The sequence below is a fragment of the Equus caballus genome, chromosome 13 (assembly GCF_041296265.1).
Source record: "Equus caballus isolate H_3958 breed thoroughbred chromosome 13, TB-T2T, whole genome shotgun sequence".
NCBI classification, from domain to species: Eukaryota; Metazoa; Chordata; class Mammalia; order Perissodactyla; family Equidae; genus Equus; species Equus caballus.
This window is the reverse complement of record NC_091696.1, coordinates 50,486,473-50,502,717: the sequence shown is the minus strand read 5'-3', so window position 1 is coordinate 50,502,717 and position 16,245 is coordinate 50,486,473. Positions and strand designations below refer to the sequence as shown.

General features: G+C 43.2%; 1 protein-coding gene across 2 annotated transcripts in view; it reads right to left on the bottom strand.

Annotated features, from left to right (window-relative positions):
- Positions 1-16,245, bottom strand: part of CREBBP (CREB binding protein) — a 131,050-nt gene that overhangs the window by 27,259 nt on the left and 87,546 nt on the right. For both annotated transcript variants that reach the window (XM_023616421.2, XM_023616423.2), the window contains 11 exons: positions 16,002-16,119; positions 15,311-15,482; positions 14,952-14,996; positions 12,454-12,578; positions 11,648-11,836; positions 9,835-10,251; positions 8,198-8,377; positions 7,000-7,189; positions 2,390-2,508; positions 990-1,229; positions 454-542 (listed from right to left, as the gene is read on the bottom strand). In XM_023616421.2, the coding sequence (XP_023472189.2) occupies positions 454-542; positions 990-1,229; positions 2,390-2,508; positions 7,000-7,189; positions 8,198-8,377; positions 9,835-10,251; positions 11,648-11,836; positions 12,454-12,578; positions 14,952-14,996; positions 15,311-15,482; positions 16,002-16,119 (1,884 nt within the window). The remainder of the gene's footprint in view (positions 1-453; positions 543-989; positions 1,230-2,389; positions 2,509-6,999; positions 7,190-8,197; positions 8,378-9,834; positions 10,252-11,647; positions 11,837-12,453; positions 12,579-14,951; positions 14,997-15,310; positions 15,483-16,001; positions 16,120-16,245) is intronic.

Sequence of the window (16,245 nt, the reverse complement as noted above, 5' to 3'; positions counted from 1 at the left end):
AAGTCTATGGTTTTTATCTTTTTAATGAATTAGCGTTGATGTAAGTCTTCCCATCAGACTGTCCAGGCCAAATTATCTAGGCAAATATTTACATGGGGAGTAGTAAAATACGTTTCAATTTTATTAACATCTCGAAAAAGGTATGTATTAGAGTTACTCTCCACTCTAGACTCTTTCTTAATATGGTTTCATTTTAGAAAGACCAAGGCTTAAGCATGTATCCAAGTAGTCTAACAAGCAGTTCTGAGCTTAAATGTTTTATACTGTATAAGCACGCTTTAAAATTGAGACCATGGGGCTCTCCGAGTGACTGAGAAGCACTGAAACTGTGACCCTTTTCATTGGAACTTCAGCAAAGAAATAATGTCTGTGGGCCACAATCAGGAGAGCATGCCTGGTCCTAATAAGACCTTCCCTTTTTCCCCCCAACCCAGGAAACTACTCGATGCTTACCTATTCTGATAGCTGTAGTACGCAGCATCTCGAGGAATTGTACACAGTTGCTTCCCATAGCAGCACAAAGTCTGTGGGGAAAACTCATACTGCAAAAACAAAGGAGAAAATACTAAAAATACATCCCATTTACTGTCATGCAACATTTTAGTTCACTACGGAGAGTGACATTCAGCTTGTCAGTTTTTTCTGTTAGTACACCAAATAGTTTTCTAATGGTTTTCATAGCTATTTAAAGACATTTCTGGATACAACGCAACAGAGTTAGTGTCTAAGAGACATTATTACAGACAGATTAACGGAAACAAGGGCAGGCAGAAATGCCAAACCCAAGGCCTCCCCGATAAGCTCCTCTAGCTTGATCATCCACTACATCGCTTCAGGAAGGTGACTGTTTTACAAAAGACCAGACTACAGCTGGTACTTCCCAGCTCACAGGTATGGCCAAAATATCGAGTTTATTACATCATCATAATACTCCTTTTTGGCTAGATTAACCAGGGAAATTTGTTTTCCAGAAAAAGTTTAAACTGTACCTTGCGTCCACAGCAATATCCAAGGGACTGCATTACAGGATCAATTTCTTGCTCAAAGACCTCTGCGAGTTTACTGCAGAACTTATAGACCCGGGACGTCTTACGATTGTAGAGCCAGGCATTGTTGAACATAAGCCAGACATCATCCACATACTGCCAGGGTTCTTGGTACTGCCCTGTATCCAGCTTCCGCTTGATAGTGGAAAGGTCCATGGGATTCTTCACAATGTCAAAATAATCCTTAAAGACAGAACGGTCTCAGTCTAGTGGATCCCCCAAATTCCAAATGCCAGCCTTACCTGTAGTTTTATCTTAAAATAAAATAGATAGTACCAGAACAACTTCCATTTCCAATACTAAGAAGTGAGAAGTGAAAAGAAAATAACCTCAGTCTTCCTCTGATTTTACTATCTAAAACTGTAATTAATGTATTACAATTAATTGTATTCATTAACGTACAATTAATGTAACTGTAATCTAAAATTGCAATTAATATTTACTTCAAAGGGAAAGTAAGAACTGTTTAATAAAATATACTTTTTAATATAAGGTTTTTAAAAATAAGGATTGTGGGGCTGGCCCTGTGGGCAAGTGGTTAAGTTCTCGTGCTCTGCTGCAGGCGGCCCAGTGTTTCGTTAGTTCGAATCCTGGGCACGGACATGGCACTGCTCATCAAACCATGCTGAGGCAGAGTCCCACATGCCACAACTAGGACCCACAATGAAGAATATACAACTATGTACCGGGGGGCTTTGGGGAGAAAAAGGAAAAAAATAAAATCCTCAAAAACAAAAAAATAAAATGAAAATAAGGATTTTAATCCACTGGATTAAAATGGTAAACAAATTCATCAGACAATATGATTGACAATGTGTTTTTCTAAAGATTAACCCTTGGTCCTAGCAAGCAAAAACGAAATTCCAAGACAAATACAAAAACAGAAACAAAAATAATAACACAGCTTAAGAGAATGTGCTGGGTCACCACGGCCTTTGCAAGGCCCGACACAGGGATATCAAAGGGCAAGGCACACTTGATGTTTTATAATGGTTATATGTGTTTATAATTGTGCTTTATAATTGATGTTCACCAACTCTTTAAATCCAATCTTTTAGACAAAGTCTTACACAAAGGCCAACTAGAATGTGAGGCTACAGGGGCCATGTGCCCCAGCCCAGGGCATGCTCCCCCAAGCTCAATGCACCCCTCCTCAGACCCTGGGGTTAACAGAACAGGTGGGAAATACACATTTCAATCAGTAAGAGAAACGTGTATTATATTTGGAGAAAAATCTTCAAAACAAGGGCATTGTTTTATTACCCATTTTTAAGAGACAAAACAATGGATAATCATGAGGTACACTGGTAAGGTTGTAATACATTTGTACTAGAGTAACTTACTGGAATTCCTAGGAGCTGGGGATCTACAGGCTGCCGAAAAGGTAAGGACTCTGGATCCTGTCGATACAGCGCTTCCAGGGTTGGCATAAGAGCCTGGCGTAACTCCTCCGGCTTAAAGACTGCAGTTAGAAAACAAAAGGAAATGACACTATTTAAAAGGCACTCAGACCTATCACATTTCAAACGGTTGCCCAGGCTGCTTCCGAAAGCGTCCCAATCATCTCCCTCCCAGCCAAGAAGCTTCCAAGGGCTCCCATTCACCATACAGTCCACAGACATTCTGAAGATACAACTAGGGCTTCCAAAAACACAAAAATGTTAGTTTTTAAAAACTGCATCCAGGTCATGAGGCAAAATACTATACTGACAAGTTTGCTTCTTCAATGAAAGGGTTTCCAATGCTAAAACTGTGTTGGACTAGAAAATGAAGCCAACTCTCAAATCAGCTTCACTGATCAAATGGGGGCTAATAAAGCCACTTCACTGGAAAGGACCTTTCCTCCTCTGATGAAACTTTTCTGTCCTTGGCTGAAGTAAGCTCAGACCACTTACGACAAATGGTTTTGTATCACCTCACAAACAAATGTATACAATAACAGAGCTGCAAAAACAAGTATTTTTCCCGAAAGTTCTGTGCTGTTTCCTCTCACATTCACCAAAGTCCATTTCTCCAAACCTTTAGCCATCCTATTTCCTACCACACTTTCTGTTATCAGCGATCCAAGGATAAACACTGGCTGCCAAATACACTCAGGATGGGAAATTCATACAAAACCCAAATGAGTACTAATGAAGCGGGAAAACGTGCATACAACCTAAGAAGGTGAGAAGTAGGTTAGTCAGCAGGGAGTGTGTCAGGACCCCACAGCGCTCAAAGGCACTCCTGTGCAGAGAAAAACGACTAGAGGTGCTATACACTATTCCCTCCTTTGACTATGCGGCAGGGAGTTGAGCTGACTTAGGGTATGAATGACGCGAGGTTTCCTCTTTGTGTTTTTTGTATTCTGAAAAGATTTTCTACAACAGATGGGGTAAACTGTAATTTAAAAAGCAGAGTAAGGGCCAGCCCGGTGGTGCCGTGGGTCCAGGGTTCACCGGTTCAGATCCTGGGTGCGGATCTACGCACCGCTTGTCAAGCCATGCTGTGGCAGGCATCCCACATATAAAGTAGAGGAAGATGGGCAGGCATGTTAGCTTGGGGCCAGTCTTCCTCAGCAAAAAGAAGAGGATTGGCAGCAGATGTTAGCGCAGGGCTAATTTTCCTCAAAATAAATAAATAAGTAAAAAAGTAAACAGCAGATTAAAAGACCATAAACATTTACAGTTCCAGCTGGGAAGTGGCATGCATCAAGTGTACCGAAAGACGAAAACAGTGGCATTGACAAGTTTCCTGAGAGTTTATGCCATCAGAGCCAGGGACCGTGCAGGTGTCCTGACGGATCTCCTGTGGAAAATGTAACCTCCTCTCCAGGACACCTGACTGCGTTACACCTGGGACTGCTGCTGGAGGTCAGTGGGCATGTGACGCATCCCCTCGACGCCCTGTCCAGCAGACCTTCCCCTCCAGGCACGAAGGCCTGGTCTGATGAGCACGCCCCACAGGGGCCTCATGCAACACGCACATCCTGCTTTCAGTGAACTCCTTTTCTTCTATTTTATTTTTACAGAGATGAAGTAGCATTTGGTTTTCTTTGCATAACTCTTTATAAGAAAACAATTCTTTAGTTAGTCAATAGCTTTTTTATTCTTCTAGATCAGGGGTCAGCAAACTCTGACCCACAGGCCAAATCTGGGCAGCCGTTGGCCTTTGTACGGCCTGTGAGCTAAGAACGGTTTTTACAGTTTTTAGTGGGTGGAAAAAAGGGAAAAGAATGATACTTCATAATACATGAAAATTACACAAAATCAAATTTTAGTCTCCAAAAATAAAGCTTTATTAGAACACCGCCATGGCCATTTGTTTACATATTATCTACAGCTGCTTTCACATTACAGGGTTGAGTAGTTGCAAGAGATTTTATGAAACGCAAAGCCTAAATATTTACTATCTGGTTCTTTCTAGCAAAAGTTTCCTGACCCATGCTCCAGATCTTATCATCTCCTTAGTGGTAATCAAAAGTGATACAGTCTTACATGTGTCTCATTTTGGTTGATCATTGATTCCTTCATTAAACTTTTGTTTAATACCTATGCTGGGAAAAGGGCATTTTCAAACTCCTGTCTTAAATCACCACATTGATGTAGTAAGACTATAAACAACGGGAGTGGAAGTCAGAAGCTGTATATGAAACAAGTTCTCTGCTACTTATTAGTGTGGTGTGCTTTGAGCAAGTCACTCCACTTCTCCAGCCTCAAAGCCTTCTCCATACAATCAGGATGGGGCACAACATTGGGAGCTCTTGAAGCGAGGTCCATGGATGCCTTAACAGATCCCCAAACCTCCTAATATGGTAGCTGCCGGCTATACATGGCAACTTAAATCTAAATGAATTACTATTCAATAAAATTAAAAATTCACTTCCTCAGTCACACTTGGCACACTTCAAGTGCTCAGGAGCCACATGCGGGTGGCAACTACCATAATGGAGAGCACAGACATATAACATTTCCACAATCGTAAAAAGTTCTATCATTGCCCTAGGCCCTTTCTAGGGATCTGTGAAACCAAATTTATTTCTATAATATAAAGTGATTTATATTACTTTCACGATAACTCTAAGCCATCATTTGCCTTTTGCACTGTGTTGACATTCTTGCAGATGGGGCAAAAGCAACAGTGAGTAAAATCACAGCATAAAGCACACCACAGGCAGCGGCCCCCAACTCCACCGAGCAGTCGCTGCGCTCTTCACTGCTGCTGTGCACACGCGGGAAAGCGTGCCAGCTACACTTACGAATATCCTTGCTGAAGTAGTAAAAATGATCACTCTCATTACATCTCAACCTTGGCTACACGTCTCTCATTCTGAGTGACAGACAAGGACGTAGGCATACGTGCCTCTGCTGCGTGCGGTGCTTGTCCTGAGAGAAAGCGCCTGTGCGAGCGTTGAGAGCCGAGGCGACTGCTCTCCTCATGGAACAGCTGGTTATCAGATCTGGGTAAGTGGCAGACATTTTCTCAAAAATGGACAAAGTGGGCTAGATACTTCAAGGACAACTGACAGTATTTGTTGCCAATGATAAAACTCAAACTTTCATCAAAAATTAGAATTTTGAAAAACTTGTATCTGCCACATGAGCTTGACAGCATCTCAAAACTTACAAGACTTTTTTGAGGAGATTCATAGCAATATTAATGAACGTGATTTTTAAAAATATTATATAGTGAAGTACGTCAACATTTGGAAGATCTGCAGAACTCAGCCAATTCAGTGCACAGATTCAGACTGCACGCTGCGTAAGAAACTCCCAACTGTTGAGTTCTGGTGTAGTATCAAAAAAGAACAGCCATGATTACCTGAAAAGGCTATGACCCTTTCCTTTATCAACTACCTGTCTGAGCGGGGCTGGATTTTCTTCACATACTTCAACCAAACAAGGTAGTGAAGTCAGAGGCAGATGTGAGAATCCCGCTGTGTTAACTATCCAAGTAGTAAAATTGTAAAAAAACGACATCACTACTCTCACTAATTATGTTTGTTTTGGTAAAGTTATTTTCATAAAAATGTGTTTTATGGGTGCCATGTAACAGATTTGTTATTTTTAAATGAATTAAATATTTAAAAATTTTTCAATAGTGATAGATAATCCACACAAACAAAAACTCGCTGGGGTCCTCAACTTTTAGGAGTATACAGAGGTCTAAGACCAAAACTTTGAGAAGTGCTATACTCTGTGATCTTTAGGATCCCTTTCAGCAGCAAAACCACACAATACCAGCCTTTAGCAATTTCTCTGCCATCTTTCCCAAATGCATCACCTGCAGCCTGAACTTCCTGAGCCCCATCTCACATTTCCAAGGGTCACCTGACAATTTTCTAACATCCTGTTACCTCCTTACTTTGGACACATCTCAAATGATTGCATCCAACTTCCACTGCAAGGCTGGGTCACCCCACACACCTTGGAGCCCCAAGTATCTTCACTTACCGTCTCCTGTTCCCAATGCACTAGGCCACTGGGTCCTACTCCACTGCCCCTTGACTTTGGGCACTTAGTTTTCTTGCTGCATCAGCAGAAACCTACAAGCGCCAGTGCACACGTGTGCTGCCATGGTGATTATTTCCCCAATATCACGGAACTCGGATCTGTCAATGGTGGTTCACACCTTGCCGAGTGAAGCCCCAGCTCCTTGGCCTGCTCAAGGACTCAGATGCAATTTCAACACCAGCCCCCTAGTCAGCGACATCTCAGAAAACAGCTCTGCTCCGGGGCTGCCCCTCAGAGCTGCAGCTCATTTCTCATTCCTACTGTGAACCCTGAGGGTCCTCAGGCTGGAGTCCAGCTTGTTATCACCATTTCTAAAGAGCTAAAACTTGGAGAACGGCAGGCAAGAAAGATCAAAGGGGAGATGGAATTCTTTTTTCTGCTTTAACTTTTAATCCTCAGTGTGGAATCACAACACGATGGAAAAGCAGCACGGTTCAAAAGCTCAAGAAAACACAACCTACTCTTTCTGCGGGGCTGCGAAGGAGACGTGGACTGAGAGACCGCTCCGTTAGCGCTACTCTCCTCCTCCTCTTTAGCTTCCACTTTCACTTCTGGTTTCTTTTCATCTACTTCCATCGGTTCAGATTTCTGCTCTGCTGTGTCTGTTTCTTCTTTAACTTGAGAAGATCCTTGTAAATCCTCCTCCATCATCTTGAGAAAAACAAAATTACAGATAACAATATATGAATATCAAAGACCTTTACTCTAACTCAGCCATATTGGAAGGCTCTTAAAATGTAGACGGGCTTGTTAAAACCTTCCCCTAGTCAGAAGTTGCATCCCTTTTCTCTCCTACAAGAAGAAATGGAGCATTTGGTGTCAGTTGAGTCACTTTAATACAGTACCAATGCAATTATGATGCTAATTTAAAAAATTTTACATGCTAGAGTGCTTAAAAAAATTGCACACATATGCACCATCACCTGCTCAGTAGTTTTATATACAGAAATTTCTAGTTAGGAACAAGAATCTCCTTGAAAATTGGGGTAGAGACCAAAAACCAAATTGCTCAAAGGGCCAGGCAGGTGAAGTAAAGAAAAGCAAGCAGGAGGTGTGGTGTGAGACAGCAAGGAGTAGTGGAAACTCTGGCAAACTGGAGAGCTCATGCCCCATCTATAGGCCACGGCTGCTGCTCCCATCCAGACTGCTGCCATATAGGAATGCAGGCACAATGCTGACAGAACTGCTCATTTCCCAAAAAAAATCCAGAAATCTAGAGTTTTATTTGTAATTTCTTGCTCTTAAAATATTGCGTGGGCCAAACAAATACATTTATAGGATGGTTTCAGCCCACGGACTTCCAGTGTTCAACTTCTGCCACAGGTAATTAGTAAACAAATAGACTCCTTGTGCAGTCTAACTCTGTAGAACTATAAATAAATGAAGAACAGCAATGAAAAAGTTGTTGGATGGTTCAAACATTTAAAACACAAGCTAGTGCTCTTCAATTCTGGCAAAATAAAATAAACCCATAATCAATATCTAAAAATAAATAACCAATCTGTTTTTAATCTATTTCCTACTTGAACCCATAGTCAAACAGGACATTAAAACAAAAAGCAGGGACATCCACGGTGGACTCCCCGCACGTCCCTTGAGGACACACTAGTGATGCTTCTGTGAGCAGCACATCTGTTCACGCCCAGGAACAGCACCTACCGCAGAGCCAGGCTCCCCCTTGGATTCACTGGCATCGGGCTCGGTGTCCTCTGTCTTGACCTCAGCCTTCATTTCCAGCATTGGTACATCGGGTCCTGGCTGTTGGGAGTTGGTTTCGGCACTGGCCACTGAGGATGGAGTGGGGACCCTGTTATCAATGCTGGCTGCTGGCTGGGAAAGCTGTAGAGAAACCAAAATCATTTATCTCTGTAAACAAGAAAATACAAATGATCTTAACTGCTGTTTCTCACCCAATATACAGTTTTGTGTTAACATTCCTCAATACTAACCTAATGGCACCCCTATTTGAAAGAACTAAAGAACAGAAGTTAAAACAGGAATCCCAGAGGAAGTCAGCATCAGGCAGAAACACAGCTGGACTTCTTGCCAAGAATGCAGAGATGGAAAGGCAGAGACCTTTCTATATTTTGATATAAAATTATTTTCTGTGAGTTTTTTACCTAAGCTACTGATCCTCCTTTTTTAAATTTAATTCCTTCCAATAAGGTCATTAATGTTTGTGGTAAAAGGCTGAATTAAAAGGCTGAATTTATATATACAGTATATACTGTAGGAAGTGGCATAAATTCTCTACACGACACAAGAATGTATAACTAGCCTTTTAATTGCAGGAACAGTGGTGGCATTGGTGATGGAGGAGTAAACACACACTAAGAGAAGGAGCCACTGAAAGAACTCTAAATTTTTGAAGTCTTACTCAATGGAGTTCTAAGCGAATAAACAAAAGAAAACATAAAATTACAAAAGGTTCTTATTTAGATAAGAAATATAAAATAAGGATAAATAAGTACACTTCCTATGGAGAAATACAAATAGTAATGTCATTTTGGGGTTGTTGGTGGGATTAATTTTGACATTTTATAAATAAATATCCTCAGTCCCCAAGAATAAAGCTAATATATTTCAGGGGGATATATTTCAGGGGGATGGGAGTCTCCAAGTTAGACTAAAAAAGCAGATACTAAAATTTCAGTGGTAAGTGAGAGAGGGCCACGGAGGTGATGAGAGCAGCCTCGGGCCCCTGGGTCAGGGGGACAGCCTAGGGGAGCAAGGGACGTGGCACTGCCAGTAGAGCATGGGACATGGGATGTGTTGTGATCCTGTCACTTTCACCTCCAGGAAGGACTGGGCCACAGGAAGCACTAACCTGGGTCTGCCACTTTGTCATGAAGAAAAGGCTTCCAGTCTGAAAACAAGGCTGATAGGCCAGGTCAAAGTACATACAATTAGGAACGTGACTTGTTTACCAAATCCTCATGACGCTAGAAAAACTATTAAAACTCAGAAGACCTCAATCTAGGACAGATGATGGGAAACATATTGCTCCTGTATATAGAGAGTTTAAAAATTCTATAGAGGATCCACGTATGATTTCTTTATAATTGCTGACTTCTGCAAACTCATTTAATTAGGGAAGATAATCATATGTCATGTCCTGCCAAACACAGCCTTTGGAGACAATATTGAAAATAAAACACAGCTCATCACAGTTCCACTAGGGTGCAGATACTTTCAGAGTTACACCAAGACGCTGCAGCAACTGCATGATAGAATTTTTTATGGGAAAGTTCTCGTCTAAGAGTGTTGGCCCGAAGATGACAGACTGAGAGGCTCACCGGAGTGCCAGGAGGCTGGGCATGCACAGGTGTCGGTTGCTGCTGCGATGACTGAGGGGTGGCCACAGACGGGGGCTGGACTGGGGTCTGAGGCTGTGGGGTCACCTGGGCCTGGGCTGCTGCCTGGACCGTAGGGGTGCTCTGGGTTTGGCTAGCACTGGGCACTGAGCCAGGAGTCGGGGTGGGAGTCTGCCCGGAAGACGACACAGGAGTTGATGGCTGGGTGGGAGCTGCTGGCTGGGGAGGAGTCATCCCAGGTGCCGTCGGATGCTGGAGAGATGGCATGCCAGCAGCTGTGGAAGCAGGAGGTGGTGTCTGGTGCAACGGTGACTGTGTCACTGGTGGGCAAGGCAGCTGGCTGCCCTGGGGCCCAAGCATGTTCAGAGGGTTAGGAAGAGCAGCACCAGGCACCTGTCCCTAACAGAGGGAACAGAGTACATTAAAATCATCTCCCCCATTTGAAAATGCAGCAACAGATTTGAAGAATTAAATGTATGAAAATCTAATCATGGTTTCTTGATGAGGTCTGCTGGTTTCACAGGAATGTTCCATTTGTAAAAACGCATCCAATTGTACACTTATAATAATGTGCTCTTTCTAATAAAGTTAATTCTATGAATGTCTTCATACTTTGATTTACATAACTGTCGAAACCTCTGGCTTAAACACACACATACACACTCTGCTTACTTGCTTTGGGCTCCATAACACCCACCTACAGCTTAGACCACTGGGAAAGGTATTTCTCTTTTATGAAAATGAGTTATCGAAACACTGACATGTTTCAGTGCAGCAGTTCTCAATGAGGGACCGCTTCAGAATTATTTGTGGACCCTGTAAAAAGTGATTCCTAATCACTGCTATAGAGTTGGGGTCTGCAAATGACTGCCCATGGCTGGATCCACTTAGCTGCCTGTTTCTGTAATAAAGTTACCGGAACACAGCCACGCCCATTCATTTATGTATGCATACGCCTATGCACCACAACAGCAGAACTGAGTAGTTAAAACAAAGACTCTATGGCCCACAAAACTGAAAATATTTACAGGACAATTTTGCTGACCCCTGTTCTAAAGCAATGACATGTTACAGAAATTAAGATTTAATGAGTAAGTATGTAGGGAGGAATCTAGTGTAGCCAGTGACTTTTATTCCACATTAATTCATATCAAAATATTAAAACGAAGTTTATCTTTTGGGGGAAGATTTGGCTTGTTTTAAATACGTGTACATCTGTATACAGCAACAATCTCATGCACTATAATTAACAATTAACAAAAGAGGAAAAACGGCAGTAAAATAAATGGAAACTAGTTCAGCTTTAGACTAAATAACTAAAAACACATTCAACAAGAAGACAACTGTTCAATGATCCAGTTAGCCTAACTTCACCTGGCAGCTCAGAGAAGACAGGCAACAGGACACACAAACCAAATCACAGGAATGAATTCATGGGCCCTTCCCCACTCCCTCTTTAAAACGCAATGTCTCCCAGGATCACTTGTGGAACTCAGAATTTAAAATATACAAATAAGAACCAAGAAAACAACTAAAACCCCCAAAATCAAAGCACAAAAGCACACAAACCAAAACCCACCATCCAATCCACTTTTGTGTGACATTCACCTGACGTTAAGAATTCCAAACAGGACAAAAACAACAGGACAAAATGGGGAAAATCAAGAGATGCTGATACATGAAAATGAGATGTGCAGTCTCCAGTTCTAATTCTCAAGAACAAGATGTGCAAGGTGAGAGGGAAGCTGGGGCTGCATCACTGTGGGCAGGCCACAGTCCCAATGGTGAACGGTACCTGTGACACGCCAGTCTGGGCTGCTGGCTGCCCCATGCCTACACTGTTCACACTCAGCGCCCCACTGGGTGACGGGAACTGGTTCTGTGGCAGGAACTGGTTCTGCGCAGGTGCCTGGGCCATCATGTTGTTGGCATGTCCACCCATCATGTTCGGAGGCTGAGGCATTCGGGAGGGAGAAATGGCCATCTAAAAGACAAGAAAGCATTATTCAGAGTTCAGAGGACGAGGGCCAGAGTCTTCAAGATGAACCAGAAGAGAGAGAAATCTTCAAATCCTCCCTCCCTCACAGGAAGAGAAGCACCACTTGCTAAAGCTTTTGGGCTCCCAGGCACTTTGGGTGTTTTCTCATGCAAGGTCGCTAACGAGCCAGCTTCAAACTGTCCTCTGAATAGAATCAACAGCATGCTATAATTTAAATTCAAAATATGCCTCTTATGAGTTCTCTAAATATTTAGAAAGCAGGCTCAGGAGAGTAAGCTCTAGGAGTCAACAGGTGCTGACAAGCCCCTCTTGGCCACAAATCCAAGGCTGCCTACTCCATCCTCAGAACTCCCATCTTCTCACCAAGTCACAAGTTCCCATGACTTTGTCATTCCAATAAAAATAAATAACAGTCAAATAACTCTCACTGTGGTAATGAAGACCAAGAAAAGAGAGAGAAATGAAGGAAATAAAGCATAACCCAAATCCAAAGGAACAAGTACCAGAGGATTCTCCAACGATCTTCAATTCCACTGCTTAGAGAATTTCCTCTATTCCAGCAAGGCTTTCTCAGCACAGCTAAGGCAAGCAGAAGCACTTACCCCCGGGACGGAGCCCATGCTGTTCATCGGGACGGTGTGGTTCATGGGGGACGCTGCGCGTGGTCCCATGGGAGCTTGTGGCAACTGTACATTCCCCAAGGGCATCGGGTTAAATGAATTCATCCCTGTAAATGTACCCACAAGGGTTCATTAGGAAAAGCACCCACAGGAAAACAGAATTACCAACTTGCCAAATAAACTCTAAGTAAAATAAGATGGAACACAAACATAACACAAGTAACTGAAAGGAAATCACTCAGATAATCAGAAAAGATGGGAAAGTAACAGACTTTTCACATCTGGGAAAAATGGCACCAATGTGGTGGTGGTAAGAGTGGTATGGTGAGGTGAGGGGCAGGGCAGCATGAGATGCAGGTAGAAACTCAGGGAAACCAAGAACAAATAAGGCTGGGGCAGTGCTGATCAGGGCAGCAGCATTCTGCACGAAAGCAGTGAAGCAACAACATAAACGAGGCGGCGCCGGGAAGGCACTCCACCCTCTATGGAGGAGGTGTTAACTAAGGCCAGGGCACCCATCTGAGCCAATCTCTCTAACGCCTTCTGGAGCACCTGGCTCCCATCTCTTCTTCTGTAGGAAGCCCCTTCCCATCACCCCAGGCCTCCTAGCTCTTTGGCTGGGTTTACATTTATTGTTAGAATCTGAGATAAGACTCAAAACATGGTTTTAATTTTGCAAGCATGTTAAGCATTTAGAAAGTGCCCAAGGATAGGCAGTTCTCAGCCTCAGCCTCCTTGGTACAGCCTGGAAAGATCTCACGCCCATGGCTACCTCTGCCATCCCAGGGGTGCCCACAGTCTGCAGGAACGTCACGCCATGAAAGACACTTGACTTGCTGCTAAGGCTCTCACTGCACACCACAGCATCTCATTCTTGATAATTTCCCTCTATACTCTGTAAACTCAGAGCTCTACATAAACGCTGGTTCCAGTCAGTCTTAGGACCAACCCTTCGATCTAACAGAATCCTTGAAGTGCTGCCTTAACCCTAGTGTAGCTGTCAGAGGGTCTCAAAGAACACGTGCCTCCTTCAGCATGACCTTCAATGACTAAAAACGTCACCCTAAATAACCAAGTGCCAGCACAGGCCCAGGAGGACTATTCAGGAAGCCTACAATATAAAAGTTTCACCCTCTCTCTGAGGATTTTATTAACTAAACAAGAGAAGACGACGTACTAAGAAACAGCAACATAAAGAATTCCTCTTTACACGAACCTGGACGTGTTGGTGCGGGAGGTCTGCGAGTGCTTCGCTATCGAACCCCTCTCAGTAAGCAGCTCCTCAGCTACCTCATCAGATCCAAACCAGCAGACTCTTCCACTTCATCCCCAACACAGCATTCAGCCACCCTCCTAAGGCTCAATTTCTCTGACTTCTTCACTTCTTTCACCCCTCATATCTAGTCCACCAAAACAAGTCCCTGAAAAGTTTCCTCCATAATAATCAGTTTACCTACCATGTCTTTTTCAGTATGCAATGAGGTTACCACAACTTCAAAAATCACCTCTTTTCCCCTCCCAACTACTCTACACACAACAGCAAGGCCTTGCTTTAGAATCTTCTGGATAACGTCACCACCTTATTTCGCAAACTATAAAAATGTTCTACTGTTCAAGTCTCAATTTGACAAGAGCTACGAAAGCTCTGAAATGTCCCTTGCTCCCAAACTAAAATGACAGCTTCAACCAAGCAAAAATCCAAAGAACCTCAACTTGATAAAGAACCTTGAAAAGTTGTTCAGATCAGCTGCCAGAACCCCAGCCTGATGTGGAATCTCTGAGAACAAACCCCCTCAGCCGACACTGGCTGGGCTTGGCTACCTGCACACACAGTGCCCAGAGCCGCTCTTTCCCCATCTCATCCCCTGCTTTTGCTTACCCCAGGACTGGCTTGATGCTCTCCTTTCATGCATTCAGAAATGTTTCCTTCCCCCACCTAATGCTTTTTCGGGAGACTCTTCCTAAGAGTAATATCCTCTCTTGTCCATTAAAAAAAACAAAAGCTAAATCCTACTTCTTTTTTGAAGATGATGATCAGCCCTGAGCTAACATCTGCCAATCCTCCTCTTTTTGCTGAGAAAGACTGGCCCTGAGCTAACACCCAGGCCCATCTTCCTCTATTTTATATGTGGGACGCCTACCACAGCATGGCTTGACAAGCAGTGCCATGTCCACACCTGGGATCCGAAGCAGCGAGCCCTGGACCACCGAGAAGCGAGAAGCAAAACGTGCGCATATAACCGCTGCGCCACCGGGCCGGGCCCTAAATCCCACCTCTGATCTTGGAGATGGAGATCTTTCCTAAGATCTCCTAACTTCCAAATACAACAGATATTCATACTGCCTGTGAACTGAATTCTGCTCATCAGCAAAAAGGAATGGAAGATATAAGACAAGAAGCTACAAAGAAATACAGAGGGGAAGAGGAAAAAAACCTATAAACTTTGTGGCTGTTGAATGTTAAATGAGAGGTTAAATACCTTGAGAAACCGGCATGCGATTCACTGGCAGGGGCATGGGCCCATCTACAACAGAAGAACAACTGGTTATTTAAAATAATCCTTCATCTAGGAATAAGGAATTTTATCTTGAGGACTACTTCAAACTTAAAGGGAAAACCAGTCAACAGGTCCCAAAGCACCGTGCATTCTGATGCCAGCGCACCCTTTAAGAGAGACTCAATGTCTAAACACAGGCCGGTATAGAAGGTCATGGCCACTATCACAGTTTCCAAAGCGTGGGCTTCCTGAGAATATATGTATTCAGACACACACCAAAAACACAGAAGGAAAAACAAGCAAATAGACTGGCAGCTGATAGAAGGAAATGAAGTCCTTACTTGGAGGTCTCACAGGTTGTGCCTGTGGAATCCCAGGGGGCTGTGCCCCAGGGGCTGGTAAGGCTGGCTGGTTACCCAAGATGCCTTGTTTGTGTAAACGCGACCTCCGTTTTTCTTCTAGTTCTTTTTGTATCTTGTAGATTTTCTCTGCTAATAAGTGATAGTATTCATCCTAAAAAGCAGTAACATTCAATATTGTAAAAAACAAATGAGTGACTTGTTTTTGTATGTTCTAACTAAGAACTTTTGTATTAAGTACACTGGCAAACGTAAGTATGCAACACATCCAACTGATAAACCAAAGCTCCAAATTCTTGTTGAACTCCTAGTGACATTACAGGACTTATCCGACTGTAGGTACTAAATGCACATTACATTTCATTCCACAGCTGAATCTCTTCTTGGACAGTCACTGATGCCGGCAGTAACACAGTACAAACTATAAAGTACATCCATGGATAAAACGCAGTTTCATATACCTCGTTTACCACTGTAGTGGTGACATACGTAGTTGACCAACAAAGATGTGCAGGAATCTCATGTCTTATCAGGGAAGTCTCCCTGGTCAGCGTCCTCAAGGTGATGAGTCTACCCGACTAACAGATGTCCCCATTTCCAGACAACAAGCCAGACAGATGCAGTTGTATCTATTGTAGGTGTTGTGTGGCCTGGAACATGTATGGCAACGTACCCTGCTGTTGGCAGACTCATACATGTCCCCTTCCACTTTCTTAGCATAAGCCACCAGGTTCTCCATGCGGCGATCCTTTAGGGCTGCAGGGTCAGGTGTCGGGAAAATGGCTTGGACGCTGAAAGGACAACACACGCTATCAACCGACTTTCAATACAACATCAGCATCTTGCCATTTTACATGTGACATGGAAAGAGAAGATCATCTACCTATGGGGTCAACACACTGTTGAGAGAAATCCCA